The sequence below is a fragment of the Emydura macquarii genome, unplaced genomic scaffold (genome assembly GCF_026122565.2).
Source record: "Emydura macquarii macquarii isolate MOO-44397 ecotype Brisbane River unplaced genomic scaffold, CSIRO-AGI_Emac_v2 contig_1045, whole genome shotgun sequence".
NCBI lineage: Eukaryota > Metazoa > Chordata > Testudines > Chelidae > Emydura > Emydura macquarii.
Window position 1 is genome coordinate 12,014,169 of NW_027131182.1, and position 23,355 is coordinate 12,037,523.

The following is a 23,355-nucleotide window of genomic DNA, read 5'->3' on the forward strand; positions in this document are numbered from 1 at the left end:
CACAGGTCAGCACAGCAGCACCACGAGGCAGTGACCGGCCTGCTGGGAAGCACAGGCCTGTTCCCCAGCGGTGCTGGGCAGATGCCGGAGAGGAGACCCGGGGCCACCCATGGCGGAGCAGCCCGCGCCTGGCTCAGTCACCTGTCACGGGTGGGACCAGGCAGAGAGCTCCCAGGGGCCGGACCCTCAGCCGGAAGCTGCAGGAGGGCCGGGCGCTGCCCTTGCTGCTGCGGCCGCCCTCCCGCAGCTCGTGCCCGGCAGCCCCAGCCCACGCTGTCCCCTAGCAGCCTCCGCCTCCCCCTCAGGGCCGAGCCAGAAGCAAGGCCCAGGACTGGTGGGTGGAGCCCGGATCCGACGGGCCGAGGGGGCCCCTGGGTTGGCGGCACCGGCAGCCGCTGACCTTGCTCCGCCGGCGCCTGGCTCCGCCCGCCTGGTGCTGCCGGGGGCGGGGCGAGCCGCGCCTCCCTCCTCCGGCTCCCGGCCCTTGAGTTGCATCAGCTGTCGGAGCCGGCCGGGTGGGCCTGAGCGCGGCCTTGTCCCGGCAGCCGGTGCTGCAGCCAGCGGCGAGCGATGGCGGGGGCAGGGAGCCAGGTGAGGGCTGCGCCCGCCTCAGGGGCCACCTACCGGGTGGGTCTCATCTCCTGACTCTGTCCGTTCGTCCGTCCCCGCGGCCCCCCTCGATCCCCGCTCGTGGCACATCAGCCTCCCAGCAGCGCCGCATGCGGCCCGGGCTGGGTTTGAACCGGGGGCCGAAAAGCCCCTTCTCCCCCGGCCCTGGCCCCGGCCCCAGCCCGCCCCTTGGGGAAGGCTCACTCCGGCTGCTTGCTCCCTCCCCCGGCCCTGTGGTCGTTTTCCCTCCAGCTTGAGCCGGGTTTCGGTAAGTTCCGGCAGCGCCAGCGGGGCAGGTGCCGCCCGCATGCAGCCCGATGCTGCTCCTCTCCCGCACAGCTGGCAGCCCCATGGACCCTGGCTCCAGCGTGGATCCCCGGGAAAGTCAGTGGGGCTCTGTGCGGGCACAGCAGCGTCTGTCTTCTACGGTGATCCGATACAGGACCCGGCCACAGAAAACCCAAAAGCAAACTGAAACACTGGAGAAAAAAAAACCAGTATGGGGAATGGCCAGCAGATAGAGAAACCACCAAGTGACTGTCATGTCTATTTCCATCCCCTCTAACCTTATTTCCCTTTCCGCTTTAAATTGTCATCCCTTAACCAGTGATTTAAAAGTGATGTGATGGGAGTCTCCAGTTTGGACTTTAAGTCCTGGATAGCACTAACTTTTAAAAATGTATAGAACCATAAGCGTGCAAAGTGTTTTACAGATGTGTAGAAAAAGGAAGGCCCTGCCCTTGGGAACTTGCTGTCCATTATAGTGTCATCTTGTATATTTAGTAAAGGACAAAGCAAAGCACAAGAAAGTATACAGAGCAGGAAGTGTGAGCCTTAGAATTGGGGAGTTACTGAATGTTCTTCACAACAAGCTGGTAAGTTTTATATTGCCAATTAGAATGGGGGAAACCGAGGTAATAAGATAAAGTGACTTATCTAAGGATATGAGATCTGATCAGACCTGGTGTTAGGTCTTCAGGAAGTCCTTGAATCCTGTGCTGTACTTAAACCAGTGGACACTTTCTCCCTCACCTATAGTGTTAGATACAGCTATAAACATGTCAAGAAAGGAGAGTAAAGTAAGTTCAGTTTATTTTCTTTTTAGATTGGTGCTGGGGAAGAAAAGAAGGAAGGGGGGAAGAAGAAAACCAAAGAAGGGTCTGGTGATGGCGGTTGCACTGAGGTAAATTTCCAGTTCATTTATATGCTTTTAAACAGTTTAATTTCATTGTTGAATAAGATTCAAAGGACATCAGTGCATGACACCTGCTGTTGTGGATGCTCTTATGTCTGTTGATGTTTTATAGTAATGACATGCAGCAGTGAAATAGTTAAAAAATAGTTTTTGTTTCTTTGATGCTATTACAACAGGTTATATTGGATTTGTAGAGCAGTCTGTAGCAATTCCCTTTTTAGGATTTGTCCTGTGGTTTGCACCAAGAAGAGGGATGTTTTTGTAAGTGATGATGTAATCATTGTCTTTCTAGTGGTGAAGTTTTCTAACTTTGAGTAAATGAGAATACACAGTATAGACATGAAAAGCATGTTTTTTCTTAACCATGAACTTTTTGACATTTTTATTTGGTATATTAGATTTTAAGAAACTTCTTATAAAACAGGTATAAACCATTATTTAATTTGAAGTAATAATCTTAATTTAGCCAAAGCTTTTTGTCTTTAATTTAGAAATTAAATATAGTTTTTTTTAGTATTAATGTAGTTTAAATTGCTTTAGCAACACTTCTGGAGGCAGACTGTTAAAGGAATAAATGGGAAGAAGAGGAAGAGTAGAGATGATAAGGTAACAGATTAAAGTGTGGAAAAGGAAAAAGGAAGGAAGTGAAAATGGATAGGGAAGGGAAGGTAGAGCATCACTGCAAGTTAGCTGAGATGTTAGTAGGATTTGATTTATTATAATAAGGTTGAATCAGAGTTTGCATACCTCTAGGAGATAAAGTAGGAAATTTTGAGGTACATAAAATGTAATCATTTTTGCTTTAATTGAAACAGTGTGCTGTTAGACTTTTTCCCCTTTCCCATTTATTATTGTGATGATAATGTCAGCAGCTTGCTTTTTCCAGTGTATTTTAAGCTACAGTAGAATTTGTGCATTTCAAACTCCTGTTGCATTAATAGCCACTTTTTTGCTAAGAAACTAGCCTGACCCCTCTCTGTTTTGAAAAAAGATACTGGCTAAAAATTTCATAAGGACCCAAGTGACTTAGACTCCTGGCTCCCATTGAAAATCAATGAGATTCAGATTCCTAAGCCACTTAGACACTTAAGTAAAGGAGGTAACATTTTCTTAGTTTTTAAAGTTACTTGTTATTAGAACTGGAAGTCTTTGCTAAATACTTCTTCCTTCCATTATTTTACATGTAGCTGAATCCCTGGCCTGAATATATCAATGAGCGTCTAGAGATGTATCATAAACTTAAAGCAGAACATGATGCGCTTCTAGCAGAAAGAGCTGCAAAAGACAGCAAACCTATTAAAGTCACATTACCTGATGGCAAGCAGGTTGATGCTGAATCCTGGAAGACCACGCCTTATCAAGTTGCTTGTGGAATTAGGTATAACTGACTTCTGTGGCCTATGCTATCACTTTCAGACACAGCTACTTCTACAAACTGCATCTGTGATCTTTTATAGTCCTTAGCATGATGGGTTATTTATTTCTTAGCCCAACTTAGTTTTCTTCAAATCATGATTTGTAGCAGCCTTGCTTTTATTATAAATTCAAACTCAACAGCTTTCTAATTTCATAGCAATTCTTTGCCTTATGAAGATGCTGTTTCTAAAATTAAGACATTTATGGGCTGGATCCTGAAAATGCATAATCATGTCAATAACTTTTACTAAGTGAGTACTCCTGTTGAATTGGAATCTAATCAAGCATGTGAGTAACATTACTCTCACACTTGAAGTGTTTGTAGAATTGGATGTTGGTGCATCACATAATTTAATCTAGTCTGCATTGACATGTGGAGGACTGGTGAGTGACACTCCTGTTAATTTCAGTGAGAGTAACTCATACAAATACTTTAATTTTACCATTTTATTACATATGTGTGGCAAACATCAAAAAGAGCACTACCCTAACTTTGGATGTATATCAAATGGTTAAACCTTTTATTGTAGTTTTTGGGCAATGTAGTTGGCATATTGGAAAACTTGGTGTTTACAGTTTATGATGCTCAAAGTTTAAAATCATGAAAATGAGGAGACTTTAAACTTTGTGAAACACTAACCTTATTGTGGCTAGGTTATTCATTGTACTTAAGCTCCTCTCTTCGCTTTCTTGGTACATATGTTTAAAGCTGGCAGTTCATGCACATGCTGATTGCATGCTCATTCATCTGTCAACTCAGATGGTCTCTCAAAATTTGGCCTCAAACTTTACTTTAATTTAGTGCCCTTGATCATAAAAATAAAGATCGTGCCTATGTTCATTTAGTGTTAAGGTCATGGTGACTTGGGTATCAGTGGATGTTTTTGAACAATATTCATATGGTTCATAGATATCAAGTAATTCCCAGTAGAGCTGATTTCTTCTAGGTTGAGGTGAAATAAACTAAGGAAAGATTAAGTCTTTCCTGGAGACTTGTTCAGCTCTAAATGGAAGTGCTTTAGAAACACTCATGTGCTTTCTCTCTTGCAGTCAATCCATCTGAACTACTGATTTGCTTAAACATTTAATAGTTTCAGTTTCAAATGACTGCCAAATATATCATCTTTAAGAATTGTTGTGTCTTTTTTGGTTAGTGGAGACAAAATGTAAAAGTAATAGTACCTACTTGAAGTTTTCAAAAAGAAAAATCTGTTCTCATTCAGCTACTTGCTTAAAAGCATCTCTTATTGCAGAAGGATCACAGTCTATAAGTACTGCCCTAAGTCAAATATGTTAAGTGTGCTCCACAGTGGGAAATTTGCTGAGTAAACTACATTTAGTTTCTTCCTGCTCTTCACAAATAAAACATTGTGTGTGGGATTTTCTTAGCGTGGGTCTAACTTTGCTCTCCTTGCAGTCACTGGGTGTTCTGCCACTGACTTCAGTGGAAACAAAGTTAAGTCTGCACTAAGCACTCTTGAAAATCCCACCCTAGTTGTTTATGGGAAAGGTTATGGGGGAATGTTCCCATTTGTTGATTGTTGAATAGCTGACATACAAATTATTTATTTTATAGTCAAGGCTTGGCTGACAACACTGTTATTGCCAAAGTGAACAAAGTGGTTTGGGATCTAGACCGCCCCTTGGAGGAAGACTGTACCCTGGAACTGCTCAAATTTGATGATGAAGAAGCTCAAGCAGTAAGTATCTTCCACTAAACTAGTTCTTCCCTCTCTTGGATGACAGACTTCAAACTACATTGAATTTAGTCCTTGGTGAGCATTACTTGGTGTTTGGCCATCTAAGTCACTTGCGGGGTCCAATTCAGTAGGTGCCTCATTAGCATGCCTACTAGATTGGGTCCCATTCAAAATTGGGGAGGGCGGGGGGAGAGAGAGAATAATGAGAGGGATTGGAGCAGGGAGACTTTACTCAGGGTCCCCACATCCCAGATGGGTGCCCTAACTACCAGACTACAGGGTGTGTGTCTCGCTCACTCACACTTTCAGTATTTATCTTCAGTGGAACAGCTTCAATAGGAGACACTGGAGGAGCCCCACGTTAGAATCTCCCATAGCTCAGTGGTTGCAGCACACTCCTGAGAGGTGTGGGAGACCCCTGGTCAAATCCTTTTTCCCCTTCAGGCAGAGAGTGGGGAATTGAAGCTGTCTCCCATATCCCAGGTGAGTGCTCTAATCACTGGTCTAAAAGGTATAGGACAGGTAACGGCATCTCCTCCTCCAGCCATTTTGTGTAGAGCGAAGCAGGCTCCCAATTCATTCCTGCAAGCAGCAGCATAGGTGCCTAGAGTGCCTGACACTCCAGGCGGCAGGTTACCGTGTGTGGATGGCAAGCAGAGACAGGCAGCAGGGATTTAGGTGCCTATCTCTGAGAGAGGGGCAGGACTTAGCACACATCTCTGTCATCAGCATCTTCTGTTGGTTAGCTTGGGTGGCTCAGCACCAGGTGTGCTGAAATGTGTGGATCACTCTCCCCATTCATTGTATAGGAGCCTCGGTACATAACTTGGCTATGTGGATCACAGTGTAGTTCCTGTGATTTTTCTAGGCTCCTAGAAGTTAGGTGTTGTGATACTCAACATTCCAACACCTGAGTCCCTTCATGGATCCCAGCCTGTAGTACCATTCATGATACATGAATATAGTAAATGAGGCTAGTCAATTAACATTTGTGCAACTTATTCAGTTAATTTTCTCTCCTGCTGCCAACCACGTGAGAGAACTATAATGAAATAATTTTTTTCCAGTACTTAACCAGCTGTAAAGATGATCAAGTACAATTTATCTGATAATTACTTGTGTTTTTTGGGTAAATTGGCAAATGGATATGTGAATCATTTCCCATTGTGCAACCAGCTCTAATATTAGATCTGCTGGTTCAAGTATCTATACAAATAAATCATCAAAAGACTTCTGTATGGATTTCAGAAGATCCTGAAATGCATTGTACATAAATACTCAAACTGTGATCCCCTTTTCATTCCTCTCATTAGGTCTACTGGCACTCAAGTGCTCACATAATGGGTGAAGCTATGGAGCGAATCTATGGTGGATGTTTGTGCTATGGCCCGCCAATAGAAAATGGATTTTATTATGACATGTACCTCAAGGATGGGTAGGTTCTTTCTTATCACTTCCGGAAAGCTGGATTGTAACCCTACAATACAGACCAAAAAAGGGGCAGTTGTTACACTTACGAAATAAACAGCAGGATCTTATTCAGGGGACAAGGCAGTATGCCACGTTTATTATGAATACAGAAAATATTTGAAAAAGCAATTGCCTAAAACACACTTTCACACACACACACACACATGCACACGGTTCTGCAGGAGGGATATAATTACCAGCCTCTGTGTTTCTCGAGCTGAATCACTGGCCAGGTGACTTAGACACGAGGATGGAGCCAGTCTTTGTCAGTCACAACACGATGCTCCTTGGGGTTTGCAGAATGAGCCCAAAGTCCAGGTTTCTTCACCCCATTTTTATACTTATCCATCCCCATTCGGGTCTATGGATTTTGTCATGTCAGATAGTCTCCTTGTTTGATGTAATCATCAATTATGTTTGATATCGCAAGTGTGACAGCTTTCCCATTATTCTTTCATTTCTGTTTCACACTTTGTCTTGTCCCTGTCCTTGTGTGTTAACTCCTCTGTTTTCCGTGGTTATCTTGATCTTCAGCCATCTGGGTTGTAAAAGTTCTTTAAACAAAAGCATCTTCTCTCCCTCCTGCCCTTGTAGGCTAAGAACCATTATCTCAGCAATTACTTCCTCGCCGTCTTATTTCAGCAGACTCAAACTGCATTCACTCCTCATTCAGACTTATTAAAATTATTACGTTCTTATTTCATTACATTGGTACATTATTTTATACTTATTAACATAATAAAATTCTTATACCTACACCAATTCTATTAATGCCAATTTTACTAAAAGGAAATAAAAGAAATCTTATTTGCCCTCTCATTGCCCCATGATTTGCACATTAACCACATTCCTGATATACATTGGGCATTTTACTTTACTTGTAAATTATTACAATTAGATTTCAGGATGTTTCCAAACATTCATACGTAGATCTTCACAAACATGGCCCCAATGTGTCATAAATGTTAAATCACAAAATGTTTAAGCAGGGTGTTCCCGCTTATATGTTCAAGCAGTCCATTATCATAGTGGAGCCTGGAGTGGCATGAACAATCAACGTGTCTGAAACATCCCTATCTATAATGCCTAGTTTTGTTCTTTTTTAGTGTGAGAATTAACCCTTAAGCGTTAAATAAGTATCCATGGTCCGGGCCTGCTGTGGTTCAGGCCTACATCACAGTGCTGACCTACACAGTGCATAGCTGTCCTGCCACTGCAGCAGGAGTGGAGTCACAATCTGGGGAATCTGAGTCACAGTCTAGTTCCTGCTTGCCTCTTGCTCCAGGGGCAAAGTATTCTGACCAGCCCTTTTTCTGATGAAGGTTATTTCCTTCTTTGTGGTGACTCTAGTGCACAAGCTGATACGTTGTGGGGGTGAAACCACAGTAGAGATTACTAGTAAAAGACAATGCAAACTTACTTTTGTCTGTTGTAGAGGTGTGTCCAGTAACGATTTCTCTGCTTTGGAGACCTTATGCAAGAAGATCATGAAGGAAAAACAACAATTTGAAAGATTGGAAATTAAGAAGGAAACTTTACTTGAAATGTTTAAGGTGGGTTGTTCTAAACTATTGTGTCATGTTTACTGTAGCTACACAGTAACTCTGTATGGAATGTTAGCTGTGCGTCTCCTGTTAGCGTTAGTGGGAAGATACACCACTGATGTTGTGTGCAGCATATTGACAATATATCTCCAAATGTGTGGGTTTACTTAGGATATTTATTAGTTAAAGGTGAGCACATATACCAATTTTTAGCTTTTTAAATGAAGGGAATGAGGGTTAATCACAGGACTGTGTTCCCAAAACACCAGAGTTCTAATCTGATCCTTCCACTGACTCACATTGTGGCCCTGGGCAAGTTGTCTTTCTGTTACTTAGTTTTCCTGTCTGCAAAATGGGAGTAATAGCTTACATGGATGTTGAGAGAATGAATTGGATGGTAGTATGTATAACTCTTTGTGAACGTAAAACACTAGTGATAGTAAGCAGCTGGCTTTGCAGATATCTGAAGCTGTGTTCAGTGAGTTCTTCAAATCAATTTTTAGAATGATGAGGACAGGACTAAGTCTGAATATGAAATGATTTCTGTACTACCTTAAACAAAAAGGGCTGGTGAAGCAGATTGGTGAAGGAGACATGGGCATTTTCCAATTTTATAGCATTTTTGCTTGAACTCTACTTGCTCAGTATTAACAAAGTGAACAGACCTTAAAAGAAATGAAAATGTCGTAAAATCCCAGTTCTGCCTTGAGAATCTACACAATTTTATTTGGCACAGACAAAATGTGTCTTCTCCTATGGAAATTTAGTATCAAGCCACCATTGTTAGAAGAGTGTTTGTCATTGGTCCTAAAGTGTGATCTTACTTAGATATATATGATACATATATAGATATATGGTATAATTTAGGGAATGTTCTTGTTTCTAAATCTTCATTTCTTTTAGAAGTCTCCTGTTCCGTTGTTAAAAAACAAAATATAGACTTAACTGTCGCAGTCTGCCCAAGAATGTGTACACTTCTATTGGCTCTTGAGTTACTTGCTAGTCAACTGAATTATTTTGCTTTCTTTGAACTGTGCAGAGATCAGTAATAATACTGGTGCACGCACAAGGATGTGGGGGGAAATAACCTTCAACGGAAACAACATAAATATAATCGGTTGCCCTATTTTTAAAATAAATCCCCCTTGTGAATATAATCCTGAGTGTTTTGTCTAAATACTTATGGTATATGTACAACTTGTTAAATTCCAAATGTTTTGACTGAACTTTGCTACTCTTGAGAAGTGTGTCCATCCAAAACTGATGCTGATAAATGAAAATTGCATCTCTTTGTGGAGGTCTGCCCTGAATAGGAGGCCATACGTGCACACTCAAGTGCCACAAAAAGCTGTTCCCTATCCTTTGACATCTATATCTAGCCCATCCTATAGGATGCTCTCCCATCTGTGGGGTAGGAGGAGGGGAATTAGTTTGTTCATGAACATGCATTCAAGGATTTTTTTTAAATTAGTAGAATAGATTCTTTCATACAGTGGCAATAGCACATTGCAGATACTTGAGATTTGAATTGCAGTTTCAAGTTGTGAAGAATTAACATGGACTTTACCATTATATTCCCTCCCAGTATAATAAGTTCAAGTGTCGGATCTTGAATGAAAAAGTCAATACTCCAACTACTACAGTGTACAGGTAAAAAAAAAAAAAAAAAAAAAAAGATATATACACACACGCACTATAATTCCAATGGCTGTAATATTTACTAACGTAATGTGGGCTAGCTGAGTATTGTCTTTGTTTGCATTTTTACAGATGTGGTCCCTTGATAGATCTGTGCAGGGGCCCTCATGTCAGACATACTGGCAAGATAAAGGCATTAAAAATCCATAAGGTATGCATTGAGACTCTATGCTTAATTTTAAACAAAGATATTTATTTGTAGCTATCTTGGGCCAGATCTCTGGGGTAGGAGTCTGGCACTTTGTCCCACACTACTGGTATAATCTGATCATAAATTTCATTTAGCCCATCTGAGAGAGGATCATCCTGATGTAAGTGTGATCTTTCAGTAGTGTAGATTCAAATTATGGGGGCCTAAGCCCACACTGACTGCTGATAGCATAGCAGGACAGGAGACATGACTCAAAAAAAGGGGTGTATACCCTATGCTATACCGGTCCTGGCTTGTAATTTTTGCCCCTTGCAGTTTATTGTAAATAGGAGCAGTCAGAAGGAATTGAGCATGCACAGAGCAGCACCACTAGCAGAAGGTGGCAAAGGAGATCTTTAAACCATCTTTTCTCACAGCCAGCCAACTTGTGCTTTGTGCATTTTTGCTACAGTCAACAATCTGGCCCTTTATTTTTTAATGTGTATATTTAGCTTTCATCTTGATTCAAAATCTAAGAGCTCTGTATTCATGCTTGTATTCTTTTTACATAGTGCCTTTATCAGTTTCATTTTTTAACTATGGCTGTTCAGTTATTGATTATTGCATGGCTTTAAAAAACATATCACAGAGCTTGTACAGTGGCAGTCATAATGGAGGGTGCTGTTTGTTCTTGTTGTTATACTGTACCATTTCACTTGTCTTCAGAATTCCTCAACATATTGGGAAGGCAAGTCTGATATGGAAACTCTCCAAAGACTTTATGGAATTTCATTCCCAGATGTAAAAATGTTAAAGGAATGGGAGAAGTTCCAGGAGGAGGCTAAAAATCGAGATCACAGAAAGATTGGACGGGTAAGACATTCTTTCTGTTAGTGTATTTTTTAAATTCTGCTCAGAAACTACGCAGTGATTTAAAAGGGCATGTGAAAGACAGCACTAACATCACATCTGTATTCTGAAGTATCAGCAGGTAATTCACAGAAAATACAGTAACAAGGTACAAAATTAAATAATTATCCTCTTTAGAACTGAGCATCAAAACCACTACAAGGGACTGTAGACAAACAAGCATTTTTCTAGAGAGCTTTTGGCTATTTAACTACAATCAATCAAAAACCTAAACAGAATAGTAACTGTCCTAGACAGAGTAACTGTGCCCAAAATATGAAAATTCCGATCTTGGGAAAAGTAGTAGGTCTATAACCTGCGATGGGATTTATTTTATTGCTATATTGAAGCCTGAGAGGAAGCTCATTCCTAGAGAGGGTTCTTACAGCTTGTCATTGCTTAGAGCTTTTTCTTTGTACATCTCTAGAATCCATTATATACTCTTACTTTTTTCTTTTTGATTATTGCTGACGTATTTCTAGAGTTCACAATTGCGCTGCATTTTTTTATTCTTTGTCCTCCAATAAAATAAGATCATATTAATGAAAATGCATTGTGTTAGTCAAGGTGATTAATAGTTTGTTACACTGTCTTTTCTTTTTATTTCAAGAAAGGAGACTGCAACTCACTAAAATATCTCCTGCCCTAAAGCAGGAACAAAATCTAGCAAAGTATCAGCTTACTGATATATCGTTTGCACAGTTCATTGGAAGTGTAAAATGTCACAGCAGCACTAGTTATTGTTAGTAGTAAAAGCAGATCAGATGAACCTTGGGATGGGAGGATAGTTAACAAAACCTTACATGCAAGACGTGAAATGACAAGTGTATGCAGGAAAATCAATATTAAAATAGGAAACTGAACACTAACCGTAAGCTATCCATGATGGAGGTATTTACACAGGGAAGCATTTCTGATCTGCAGCTCGCTATTTTACAGTATGTTCAGTTCTGTTGAGTTTTTTTTAACTTTAGTCTGGTTAGTGATGTGTAGTAAAAACTAACCTTTTAGACCTGACAGTAACTGTAATATTGGGAGAGGAAAAGGGTATGATCAGAATCTAAACCTACCACATAAAACTAAGACACGCTAATGTTTTCCTTCAGGATCAAGAACTATATTTCTTCCATGAACTTAGTCCTGGCAGTTGTTTTTTCTTGCCAAAGGGAGCTTACATCTATAACGGTTTAATTGAATTCATCAGGGTAAGTAATATCTTCAGATTCTTTCTCATGTGTTTTATAATAAGATTTCAAGACAAAGAGCTAAAAAGGTTTTAGAAGACTATATAACAATAAAATTGTAATTAATTTAAAATGTTTGTGTCCTGTTTAAAAAAAAAAGAAAAAAAAGAAAGACACACCATAATATACAGTACCCGGGTGGTTTAATGCATGTTTGTTGAATAGGTTATTGAATTTAGCCTGGCAGAGCTGGAGAGCTACTTTTTAGAGCATGGCATGTAAGGAAGCAAAAGAGATGGGAAAAGTGTTCTGATACTCTTCTGTGATATTTGCATTGTCACTGCACCATATTATGTATTTGTGCTACACTACAATGCAAACATCGCAGTGCAATATCACGAGGCATCTCCAGTTATTTTGTGACTCTGTGACAAATGGAGACCTAATTCTTGATTGCTTTATGGTTGCTGGGATGGAGAAAATGTTTCTTCTCGCTTTCTTATTCCTCAGTCTCTCCAGCTGCTGCAAAGAATGGGAAAGGATCTTGGCAACCCCTGCCTCTGTTTAACTCATTATTGCCTTGCATGTTTCAGGAGGGCAACTCTGCTTGTTTTATTGAGTCATATACTTTACAAGTTCTGCAAATGCTGTGCTAAAGAGACAAAAGTGGCTTTAAGACGCAGGTTGAGCATTGCTATTCTAGCCTGCCTTATTAACTCTTCTGTTTCTTGTGTCTCTTCTTTCAGAGTGAGTATCGAAAACGAGGATTCCAGGAGGTTGTCACTCCAAACATCTACAACAGCAAACTCTGGGTTACATCAGGGCACTGGCAGCATTACAGTGAAAACATGTTTTCATTTGAGGTGGAGAAGGAAATCTTTGCTCTGAAGCCCATGAACTGCCCAGGACACTGGTATTTATATATCATCTGTTTAATTAAATATTGCCAATTTGTTTGCATTAGTTCTACCATTCATTTTTTTCCCTCCCAATTTGTGAAAAATTCCAAGCCAGGTGCACTCTGATATTTTTTTAATATAATTTATTTTAATACTATCACTTCATTTGGTGATGCAAGATCATCATCCATGAATTTTTCTAGCTGTTGTTCACAAGTCTCCAATGTGGAGACACGTTCTTAATTGATAGCTACGGAGTTGAACTGAAGGTTTCTTGTGGAGTTAAAGCTCTGGCCGATTTTAGCTGAGGCCAAGATGTACACATTTCTGCTTCACAGGTTTTGAGTAGTCTGCACTTCTGACATACAGGCCTTTTATTTAGGTGCCCAACTTTAGGCACTCAAATTTGAAACACTATCAAGGGTAATATAATCTGATGATTAAGAACTATATAGCCTACAATGCCTAGGTTCAGAGAAATACAGTTATGAATGCTATTAACTAATAATTTCAAGGGCTAGATTGTCAAAACCGGCTGCCTCTTTTGATCCCAAAAAAATTGTATGCCTGAAATAGGTAATTGTGCATAGGTGCAATGCCAATTTTTAGTGTATGCAATGGGTGAACTTCATGTGAAAAATATGATGTGCATAGGTCAAACCTGTAAGGAAGCCCATGTCCTGAGAAGTCCCTTGCTGAAGACCAGATCAATGATAAAAATTGGATATTTGGAAAATGAGAACAGTGTAAGAAGCTGCTAAAACTGCTCAAGTAGCTAAAGAAATGAATAGATAACATCTTGATGTCTTTGGAATCAGTGAGTGTAGATGGACAGGTTGAACAAACTACACTTTAGAGAAACAAAATGGCCATCATCTACTTCAGGAATGTGAATAGTAGACATGACGCTGACATCGTAATCGTAACGTCAAATGAAGTAGAGTAGGCACAACTGAGTGGGAATCAATCAGTGAAAGAATTATCCCAATTGGCTTTCAGACTAAATTCTTTAAGTCATACAATGCTATGAACCAACCGATGAAAAGCCAGATGAGGAAAAAAGTGCTTTTTTATGATTTGTTACAGAATGTGTTAAGCAAGGTTCCAGAACATGACATCATAGTGACTATCGGTAATTTTAACACAAAGATTGGAAGTAATAACGATAGGTTGGATAGAATTATGGACAAGTGCAGGAGGGTTTTTGAACATGAACTAGAATGCTGAACAATTGGTAGAAGTTTTCAGCATGAACAATCTCGTGATAGGTAGAATGATATGATGTGGAAAAAACTGAAGTAATCAGTTTTTTTTTTCCTCTGTCTTCTCAAACAAGGTCAGCTCCCAGTCTGCTGCACTGGGCAGCACAGAATGGGAAGGAGGTGAGCAGCCCTGAGTGCTGAAATAACAGGTTCAGGATTATTTAGAAAGGCTGGACATACACAAGTCCATGGGGCTGGATGCAATGCATCCGAGGGCGCTGAGGGAGTTGGCTGATGTGACTGCAGAGCCATTGGCCAATATCTTTGAAAACTCGTGGCGATTGGGGGAGGTCCTGGATGATTGGAAAAAGGCAAATATAGTGCCCATCTTCCAAAAAAAAAAAAAAAAAAAAAAAAGAGGAGGAGGAGGAACTGGGGAACTACAGACTAGTCAGCCTCACCTCAGTCCCCAGAAAAATCATGGAACAGGTCCTCAAGGAATTCATTTTGAGGCACTTGGAAGAAAGGAAGGTGATCAGGAACAGTCAGCATGGATTCACCAAGGGCAAGTCATGCCTGACCAACCTGATTGCCTTCTACGATGAGATGACTGGCTCTGGGGATGTGGGGAAAGCAATGGATGTGATATACCTTGACTTTAGCAAAGCTTAAGTCTACCACAGTATTCTTGCCAGCAGGTTATTGGTTGGATGAATGGACTGTAAGATGGATATATAGCTGGCTAGATCATTGGGCTCAACAGATAGTGATCAACAGCTCGATGTCTAGTTGTTAGCTGCTAACAAGGAGAGTCCCCCAGGGGTCGGTGGTGGGGCTGGTTTTGTTCAACATCTTCGTTAATGATCTGGAGGATGAGGTGGATTGCACTCTCAGCAAGTTTACAGACGACACTAAGCTGGGTGGGGGGAGTGGTAGATACCCTGGCGGGCAGGGATAGGATACAGAGTGACCTAGACAAATTGGTGGATTGGGCCAAAAAAAATCCGATGAGGTTCAACAAGGACAAGTGCAGAATCCTACATGGAGGATGGAAGAATCCCATGCACAGCTACAGACTGGGTACCGACTGGCTAGGCAGCAGTTCTGCAGAAAAGGACCTGGGGGTTACAGTGAACAAGAAACTGGATCTGAGTCAACAGTGTGCCCTTGTTGCCAAGAAGGCTAACAGCATATTGGTCTGCATTAGTAGGAGCATTGCCAGCAGATCGAGGGAAGTAATTATTCCCCTCTATTCGGCACTAGTGAGGCCACATTTGGAGTATTGTGTCCAGTTTGGGCCCCCCACTACAGAAAGGATGTGGACAAATTGGAGAGAATCCACAGGAGGGCAACAAAAATGATTAGGGGGCCACATGACTTATGAGGATAAGCTTAAGGAACTAGGCTTGTTTAGCCTGCGGAAGAGAAGAACGAGGGGGAATTTGATAGCAGGCTTTAACTACTTGAAAGGGGGTTCCAGGGAGGATGGAACTAGGCTGTTCTCAGTGGTAATAGATGAGAGAATTAGGAGCAATGGTCTCAAGTTGCAGTGGAGGATGTCTAGGTTGAATTTTAGGAAAAACTTTTTCACGAGGAGGGTGGTGAAGCACTGGAATGGGTTACCTAGGGAGATGTTGGAATTCTCCATCCTTAGAGGTTTTTAAGGTGCAGCTTGACAAAGCCCTGGCTGGGATGATTTAGTTGGGGTTGGTCCTGCTTTGAGCAGGGGGAGGGACTAGATGATCTCCTGAGGTCCCTTCCAACCCTGTTCTATAATTCTATGATATTTCCTCATAAAGTGACATGGAACTCCCCATATAGATCACTTCTGCATTTCAGGAATGTTTTGCAGCTGTTCAAAAAGGTATTTACAGGGGAGCAGATGTGGGCAATGACCATAACTTTTGTATCGCTAAATTAAAGTTCAAGTTAAAGAGGATGAAGAAGGTTAAAAGAAGACTGCATTCCAAAATAAATGCCCATGGAAGGTCTTCAGAGTCCATTGAAAACAATTTCTTGCTGCATCGGAAATTCTAAGTAGACAAACCAATCTAAAGCACCAAATATGATAAGAAGATGATGATGGACATATTGAGGAGATGCTTTAAGAATGCCACCAACATTACTTCCATCAAAAGTGACAATATGGACACCATCTAGAGAGGAAAAAAGAGGGCAACCTAGAGAAACATTGTGCAGAATGTAGAGAAAAACCAGATCCATTAATGTGATGCTCAGAAGTCTGACCAGACCAGCACAAGACCAAAATAAATGGCAGAAACTGGTGAATGCACTATGCACCTGAGTGTATGGGAGGCTAGAGGAAAAAAAATAAAGAATGGATGTAAATTGCCGTTTTATAGGTGAAGTTTAGGAAGCCAGCTTTTAATATTTGACTCAGATATTGTATGGCTCTTAACATTTATCATATCTCTTTATCATTCTTCCAAACTGCCCTGAAATTGTTTCCCTGAAAGCTTTCTCTGGGTTTTACTGTGTGCTCTATTACAAATTGTCAGAATTACTGAAATTGCTAGCATCTGGCTTATCAGAATATACACTGGTGTTCTTTAATAGTTTAATCCTGAATTAATTTCAAATAACGAATCTTTTCCTTCAGCCTAATGTTTGACCATCGACCAAGATCCTGGCGTGAGTTGCCGCTGCGGCTGGCTGATTTTGGAGTTCTTCATCGTAATGAGCTGTCAGGAGCACTTACAGGACTTACTAGAGTACGAAGGTTCCAGCAGGATGATGCTCACATATTCTGTGCAATGGAGCAGGTAAAGCATATTGATCAATAAGATATTATGTATTAAAATGCAAACAACATAAAGCCTCAAATATGATTTGTCTTCATGAAAAGATTGAAGGGGAGATAAAGAGCTGTCTGGAGTTCTTGCAAGCTGTGTACGGTGTGTTTGGATTTTCCTTCAAACTGGAGCTCTCCACTCGTCCTGAAAAATTCCTGGGAGATATTGAAGTGTGGAATCAAGCTGAAAAGGTAATTGATAACTTTAATGGTCTGGTGTATAGTTTTTAGCTGTATCTTCAAATAGTAGGAAACTAGAATGTCGGGGGGGGGGGGGGGAATAGTCCTCCAGATGGACTACTGACAACTGTGGCTGTAAAAAATTCAGTCCATAGAGCTATTTTTTAATTCTATCTGCCATTGCTAATAGTTTTCAGTGTATGGAGACCATGGTGGATGATTACTTTATATAACAAGAACTTTGGATTCATTTTAAAGAAAGGACCAAAAGATGTTTACTTAAAAAGAAGAAAGCAAGATAAGTTTTTTTTCTCAAGCGTGAGTGTGATCAGAATTTTGAGCAACCATCCAAGATCCCAGCTGTATTCACCTTAGTCATGATAGTTGTACTGCTGACTTCCCCTGCACAAGTAAGGGAAGCAGGATTAGGTCCCCTGTTATAACTGAGCATTATTGACAATTAGGTAGTGATTGATCTAGTATCAGCTGTCTCTCTGCATGATCAGATGCTGTACTACATGGAAGAAAAAATATGGCAAACGAAATCTATACTAAGTGAAACACTAAACATATGTATCCTTTCTCCAGCAACTTGAAAACAGCCTCAATGAATTTGGCGAGAAGTGGGACTTGAACCCTGGGGATGGAGCTTTCTATGGACCTAAGGTTAGTAAATTAAAATGTAAAGTTACATCTTTCCTAAGTAAATGTCTCAACAACTATTGAGGCATAATACCATGACTATCACCATAGTATTTGAACATCATTTGCTGGGATAGACCATGAAATAGCATTAGAAACAATACTTACAGAACTTCAAAAAATGTAATACTCCAAACCCAAAGTTTTCTGAGGTTCCCAAAATGATAGTAAAAAAACAGGCAAAACAATTCTCAGTGTGACTAACAGAAGTAGTATTTCATCCAGTCACCCACTTGTTATATTAACTAAATGTATAATTGGTATTAATGGCAGACAACAACATTCTTCATTTTATATTAGTTATCAGCAAGAGGGAGTAAATAATGTGGTGGTGATTTCCATTCTCCCCCCTGGCAGTCTTGTTTTTCCCTTCCATCTCCCTCATCCTACAAAGTCCTTCATGATATAGCTTTGTACCCTCAGCCAGGTGCACTGTATAGTTTTAATTTTTCATTAAAGCATCCTGCACTGGTCAGTGCTGGACGGAGAATATACAATAAAATGTATTCCTGAGGGAGTTGCCAAGTCATGTATATCAAAGTATATCTCTAGAGTTAGGCATGAAGCTACATATCAAAAGGGAAAAAATTATATCCTGGGAAGGCATGTAACTCCAGACTGAGTATCTTGAGACAGCATAAAGACAAAGGAATTTACTTCAAATGTTTATTCTCTAAAGTAGTGAGGTAAGGTTCTTTGTTGTTGTTTTTTCATGTAAGATGCTACATTGCTTCCAAGAACTTGTTGTGTACTTAATATTTTTCTATTTCATCAGATCAACCCAATTTACACAGATAAAACCATCAGGATTAATTTTATCATTGTAATAAGCAAGTAGATAACTTATTAGGAAGCATGAACAGAAGGTGGGAACTATCAGGCCTGGTATTTGACAGTTTTAGGTGTATTGGGAATATTCTATTTAGAGATCAGTAATTTCTCACTTATGGGTTTTTTTTGTTTGTTTGTTTTTAAAAAAGGAGCAGTTTATTTTGGTTTCTTATATTCAAGTTTTAGTTATACACTAGCCATGGACAATTTTACCTTAAGTAAAATATCGCTTCTAGTATTTGTAATTTTGTAACTATTATAGTTTGCATGTATTCTTGTATGAATAATTTCATGTGCACATTGTATTAAAAAACAATCTGGGAAAGTGGAGTAGGAATTGTTAGAATAGTATTGACATCTCTTGCAAGGAAAAATAAGCCCTTTACAGGCACCTGAGTAGAAATTGTCAAATTACTTGTGAATAAGCTATCCAATAAACGTAGCCTATTTCTTTGTTCACGGATCACTAGCAAACTGATTTTGAATTCTACGAATATATGTTAGTTGTAAATATTCCTCAAATAATTTGAATAACTTTCATCTTATGGTCTGTTAGCAAACTATTGTTGCGTACAACTGTTAATTGTTCACCATAGATCTTGTCTACACACAAGCTTGCATCCACATAATTAAATCAATTTAGACTGGTGCATACACCTGTGTGAATACGTCGGTTTAGGTTAAACCTGTTCCCAATAGACTAAAGCTAAATTGAAATAATTATTCATGTAGCCTTTTGCTCTGGTTTAACTAGAACCATTAAAAAGCACACCTTAAGTTAAATTGGTGCAGCTCTGCACATAGACAAGCCCTAAACTAAGTGGGATTTTTTTTTTACTTCATAATTGGGTGACTGAACTAATGGGAATAGCAAACAGCATACCTTTGTTAAGAATTTTGATGAACAACTATACAAATTGATAAACTCTCTGGATTTTTGAGCACTTTAACAGATAAGCTGACTGCCATCCAAATACTTGGACAACAAGTGGCACCATGTTTATTTGCAAAAAATAAAAATAAAAATCACTTTTTGTTTTGACCAGCTGATTCAGAAGGTCACTGAGAACTTTGTTCAATAAAACAGCTTACATGAATTTTATAGTTTGGCTTTGTATAAAGTAAGCATAACGGGGTTCCCCCCGCCCCCAGTGGTAGAGTGGTAAAATAATAGGGACAGTTCACCAAGTGATTAAGGCCCATATCTTGCAAATACTTACATGCCTAACTTTCAGTACAACTGTTTTCAGGATTGCTGCCTAAATCTACACAATGCAAATGGAGAAAAAAAAAAAAAAGCCATAATATGCACGCATTCAGATCTGGGAGTCAAGTTACATTGAGGAAAGTGAGCAATCGAAGGAAAGGAGTATGATCTTTATTACTTGGGGTCTCTTTTCCTTAAGTGCTATAGATAGCTCTCACTTATGGAGATATGCCCTTTAGCATGTAGTGTAAGCTGTAAAGATGACACATTTGATTAACTTAAAATATTACATAAATAGGCTTGAGATTTTTTCAGCTACGGGTTGCAGAAACCTTGGTTTTGATGATAAATTTCAATTTGACTTTTTGAAGTTATTCCCATGTACAACTGAATAGATTCAATAAGAACTCCATGGAAAGTGGAGTAGAAAGCCCCACATTGGTTCAGTGCTTTGAATCAATGTGCACATTTCATTTGAATTAGTGAACCTCTTACTGTATTCATTTCTGTCAGAGGGCTCAACATCAGGCCCTATAGCCATTTACGTTCCTCCTTGGGCTGAAGAGAGGCATAGATAATGTTGTATAGAGGTTTAAATGGTTCATCTGCACTGGGATAGATTTCACTTAGTGTGACGACTGTTTGAAAATCTCTTTGCTATAAGAAAGCATCGCTGTATTGTAAAGACCCTACTAAAAGCTTGATTTGTTTCTAAGATTGACATTAAGATTAAAGATGCCATTGGCCGATACCACCAGTGTGCTACAATCCAGCTAGATTTCCAGCTCCCAGTCAGATTTAACCTTACCTTTGTGAGGTGAGTACAACTAAAAATGCTAGAGTGTACAGTAGTTACAAAATCTAACTTTCCTATCACTTAGAGGCATATTAAATAAGTTTCTGATATTTTTTTAATTTCCAGCCATGATGGTGATGACAAGAAAAGGCCAGTTATTATTCACCGGGCCATCTTAGGATCTGTGGAAAGAATGATCGCTATCCTGACTGAAAACTATGCAGGAAAATGGTAAAGTTGAAAAATAAACGTACTTTCAGTGTTGTCCAGTCAGGGAGTGAGCAGTCTGGGTGGTAGAAGATGGCATTAAGCATGTCTAAAAGTTAAAGAATACTAAATACTACATAATTATTTTTCTTCTGAAGGCCTCTCTGGCTGTCTCCTCAGCAAGTGATGGTGGTACCAGTGGGACCAACATGTGACGAATATGCACAAAAGGTGAATTCATTTGTTCCAAGGTTAATCTGTGACTTAGCTGAGTTGCTTAATTGTCATTGAGTTCTGTTTTTATTAAGGAATGTATATAAATTCCTGTTGTAAGTATGTTGTATTTTATTTAAATTATACATTAAAGTACCTAAATTTATAAATGGATCTTACTCATTGGAAGCATGAAGTGTGGATTCTGATATTAAGCAACAAATACCCAGAATGCTAGAGAGAATGCCTTCACTACCAGACACAAAGGAAATTGCTCAGCTCTGTAGCTAGAGGGGAAAACCCATAGAGAAAATATCTTAACGTTTGTTTGCTATTCCTACAACTGACTGCAGTCAAGCAGACCCTCAATCCCCACGTGCATTTTGAGTAATGATGACGGGGGAGGAAAAGACTGGCCTTTGTATTTGTTTAATACTGCAAACAATCTACAACACAAATATTCCTATGTATATCTCTTTCAAACTGATCAGGCCTAAACTAAAATATTATATAAAAAGCAAACTTTTAAAGGATCTTCTGATCACAAAGACCTATAGCCCTTCTGACTGCAGCATTGCTAAAATGTCAGATTATTCACCCTAAAGGAGCTAGGTACTAAATTGCTTAGTGATTTAGTGTGTGCAAGGATATTGTCATGTCTGAGCTATTCTTCCATATTTCAGTGCCTGCACACTTTTTTTGATGCCCTAGCCAAGGGATAGTGTCAAAATGTGTCTGCCTCTAAACGAAAGCAAAGCAGTGATCAGATTTTAATTTTTGCCTCTCAAACCTCAAATGGTCCCTTTCAGTTAAAGTCTACATACTCTCTCGTGGTTGAGGATTTAAATAATATTTTGTCCTTTTATTACTTAGGTCAGACAGCAGTTCCATGATGCTGGATTAATGTCCGATGTAGATGTGGATCCTGGGTGTACGCTGAACAAGAAGATCAGAAATGCTCAGCTTGCACAGTATAACTTTATCCTAGGTAAAGCAATAGAATGTGGTGGTCATGTAAAACAAGTGGCTGACTTGTTTTTCTTGTATGCAACTTGGTCTAACCCAGTTTCCCAGTGAGTGAGGCAGAGGCAGCAGTTATACCTGTAAATTCCTTTTTAAATCTCAAGTTTCTTTCACAGCCAGCATCCTTCCAGCTGGGCATGACTGGACAGTAAACACTATGGAGACTATCTCTGCTGCTTTGTTAGCTGAAGAGATTGCTATTTAGTGACTCAATACATAGATGCTGCATCAGGAGAAATATCTTGGTGCCTTTCAGTCAACAGGGCAAGAGACTGTTTCAGTCAAAGATCACATTAAATGATTTGCAATAGCTTGATAGTTCCCATATCAAGTGCATATTAGAAGAGGAATGCCACATTCTAATCTCTGATTCAGGCTGCCTTCCAAGATATCTCGGTGCATTATTGAGTCTATGCACACGTGCCCAAGAGCTGAGTCTTGCTGTTGTGCAGCAAAGATGAGAATCTGGCCCTAGAAGTATAGTTAACAGAAGCAGTGTCAGTCATGGAGTTTTCATTATTCAGATTCTCTGCTGGAAGTACTATAAGGTAGCTTTAACTGTGGCGATGGGACAAAGGATTTAGTTGTCTTGTCAAGCTTTAGTATGTTCTTATTCATAATTCTTATATATTTAAGAAAAGTCTGGGGTGTTTTTGGTTTTTTTTGGGTTCTTTTTAAAATCAAGCCTTGAGCAAAAGTGATACTAATCTGTGGGTTTTGGCTTTGTTTAGTTGTTGGTGAAAAGGAGAAGGCGAGTGGGACAGTTAATATCCGTACCCGAGATAACAAAGTGCATGGTGAACGAACAGTTGCTGATACTGTGGAGAGGCTCCTACAGTTGAAACGCTCTCGATGCAAACATGCTGAAGAAGAATTCTAACATATTTTATTCCCCTACCTTGTTTAGTTTAAAAAGGACTACACTATGAAGCAGTTAAATCATATGTAACTTCTTATTCGTACTGAGTTGATTTTGAAATAGATCTTCAAATGAGCCAACAAAAATCAACCATGAAACACCTTTCTGTATTATTCAGATGTTACATGAGTCTATGGAATACCATTTTACACAAACAATGCAACAAAGCTTCTTGGTATCTGATCACAAAAAATGAAGCCAGGTGAATAAGGCTTAATATGAATTAAGGGAAAATGGAATTGTTAATGAAGGATTAAAATATTGTAGAAGTTTAATTTTGTTCTAAAAAGACTAAGACTAAGAAAAATAATAAATTTTGGTAACCAATGTCTCTTTCATAAGGTTCAGCATGGGCATGTGATGGATTGTAGAGTATAACAGAGTGACCCACATCAGTAGTGTTCATTTTACTTCTCAATACAACTGAACCTAAAGGCTTGGAACTTTAAAAATGAGCCCTTTTTTAAAAGAGGCTGTTCCTGATGCTGCAAAGCCAAAACTAAAGAGAG

At 39.7% G+C, this 23,355-nt stretch overlaps 1 protein-coding gene across 4 annotated transcripts; it reads left to right on the plus strand.

The window, feature by feature from the left end:
• Window positions 1-454: 454 nt before the first annotated feature.
• Window positions 455-23,173, plus strand: TARS1 (threonyl-tRNA synthetase 1). Of its 4 annotated transcripts, none has more exons than XM_067545487.1 (20): window positions 455-591; window positions 1,715-1,792; window positions 2,345-2,410; window positions 2,992-3,182; window positions 4,797-4,920; window positions 6,234-6,355; window positions 7,826-7,943; window positions 9,520-9,584; window positions 9,705-9,783; window positions 10,489-10,635; window positions 11,778-11,876; window positions 12,602-12,768; window positions 16,577-16,739; window positions 16,823-16,960; window positions 17,537-17,614; window positions 20,405-20,505; window positions 20,611-20,715; window positions 20,850-20,922; window positions 21,778-21,892; window positions 22,659-23,173. In XM_067545487.1, exons 1-20 carry the CDS (start codon window positions 571-573, stop codon window positions 22,805-22,807), a joined length of 2,199 nt encoding a protein of 732 aa, XP_067401588.1. In that variant the 5' UTR covers window positions 455-570; the 3' UTR covers window positions 22,808-23,173. The 4 variants fall into 4 exon arrangements, with proteins under 4 accessions (XP_067401588.1, XP_067401590.1, XP_067401587.1 ...); XM_067545486.1 differs by having other exon boundaries at window positions 477-627; XM_067545489.1 differs by lacking the exon at window positions 2,345-2,410 and having other exon boundaries at window positions 456-591.
• Window positions 23,174-23,355: the final 182 nt, after the last annotated feature.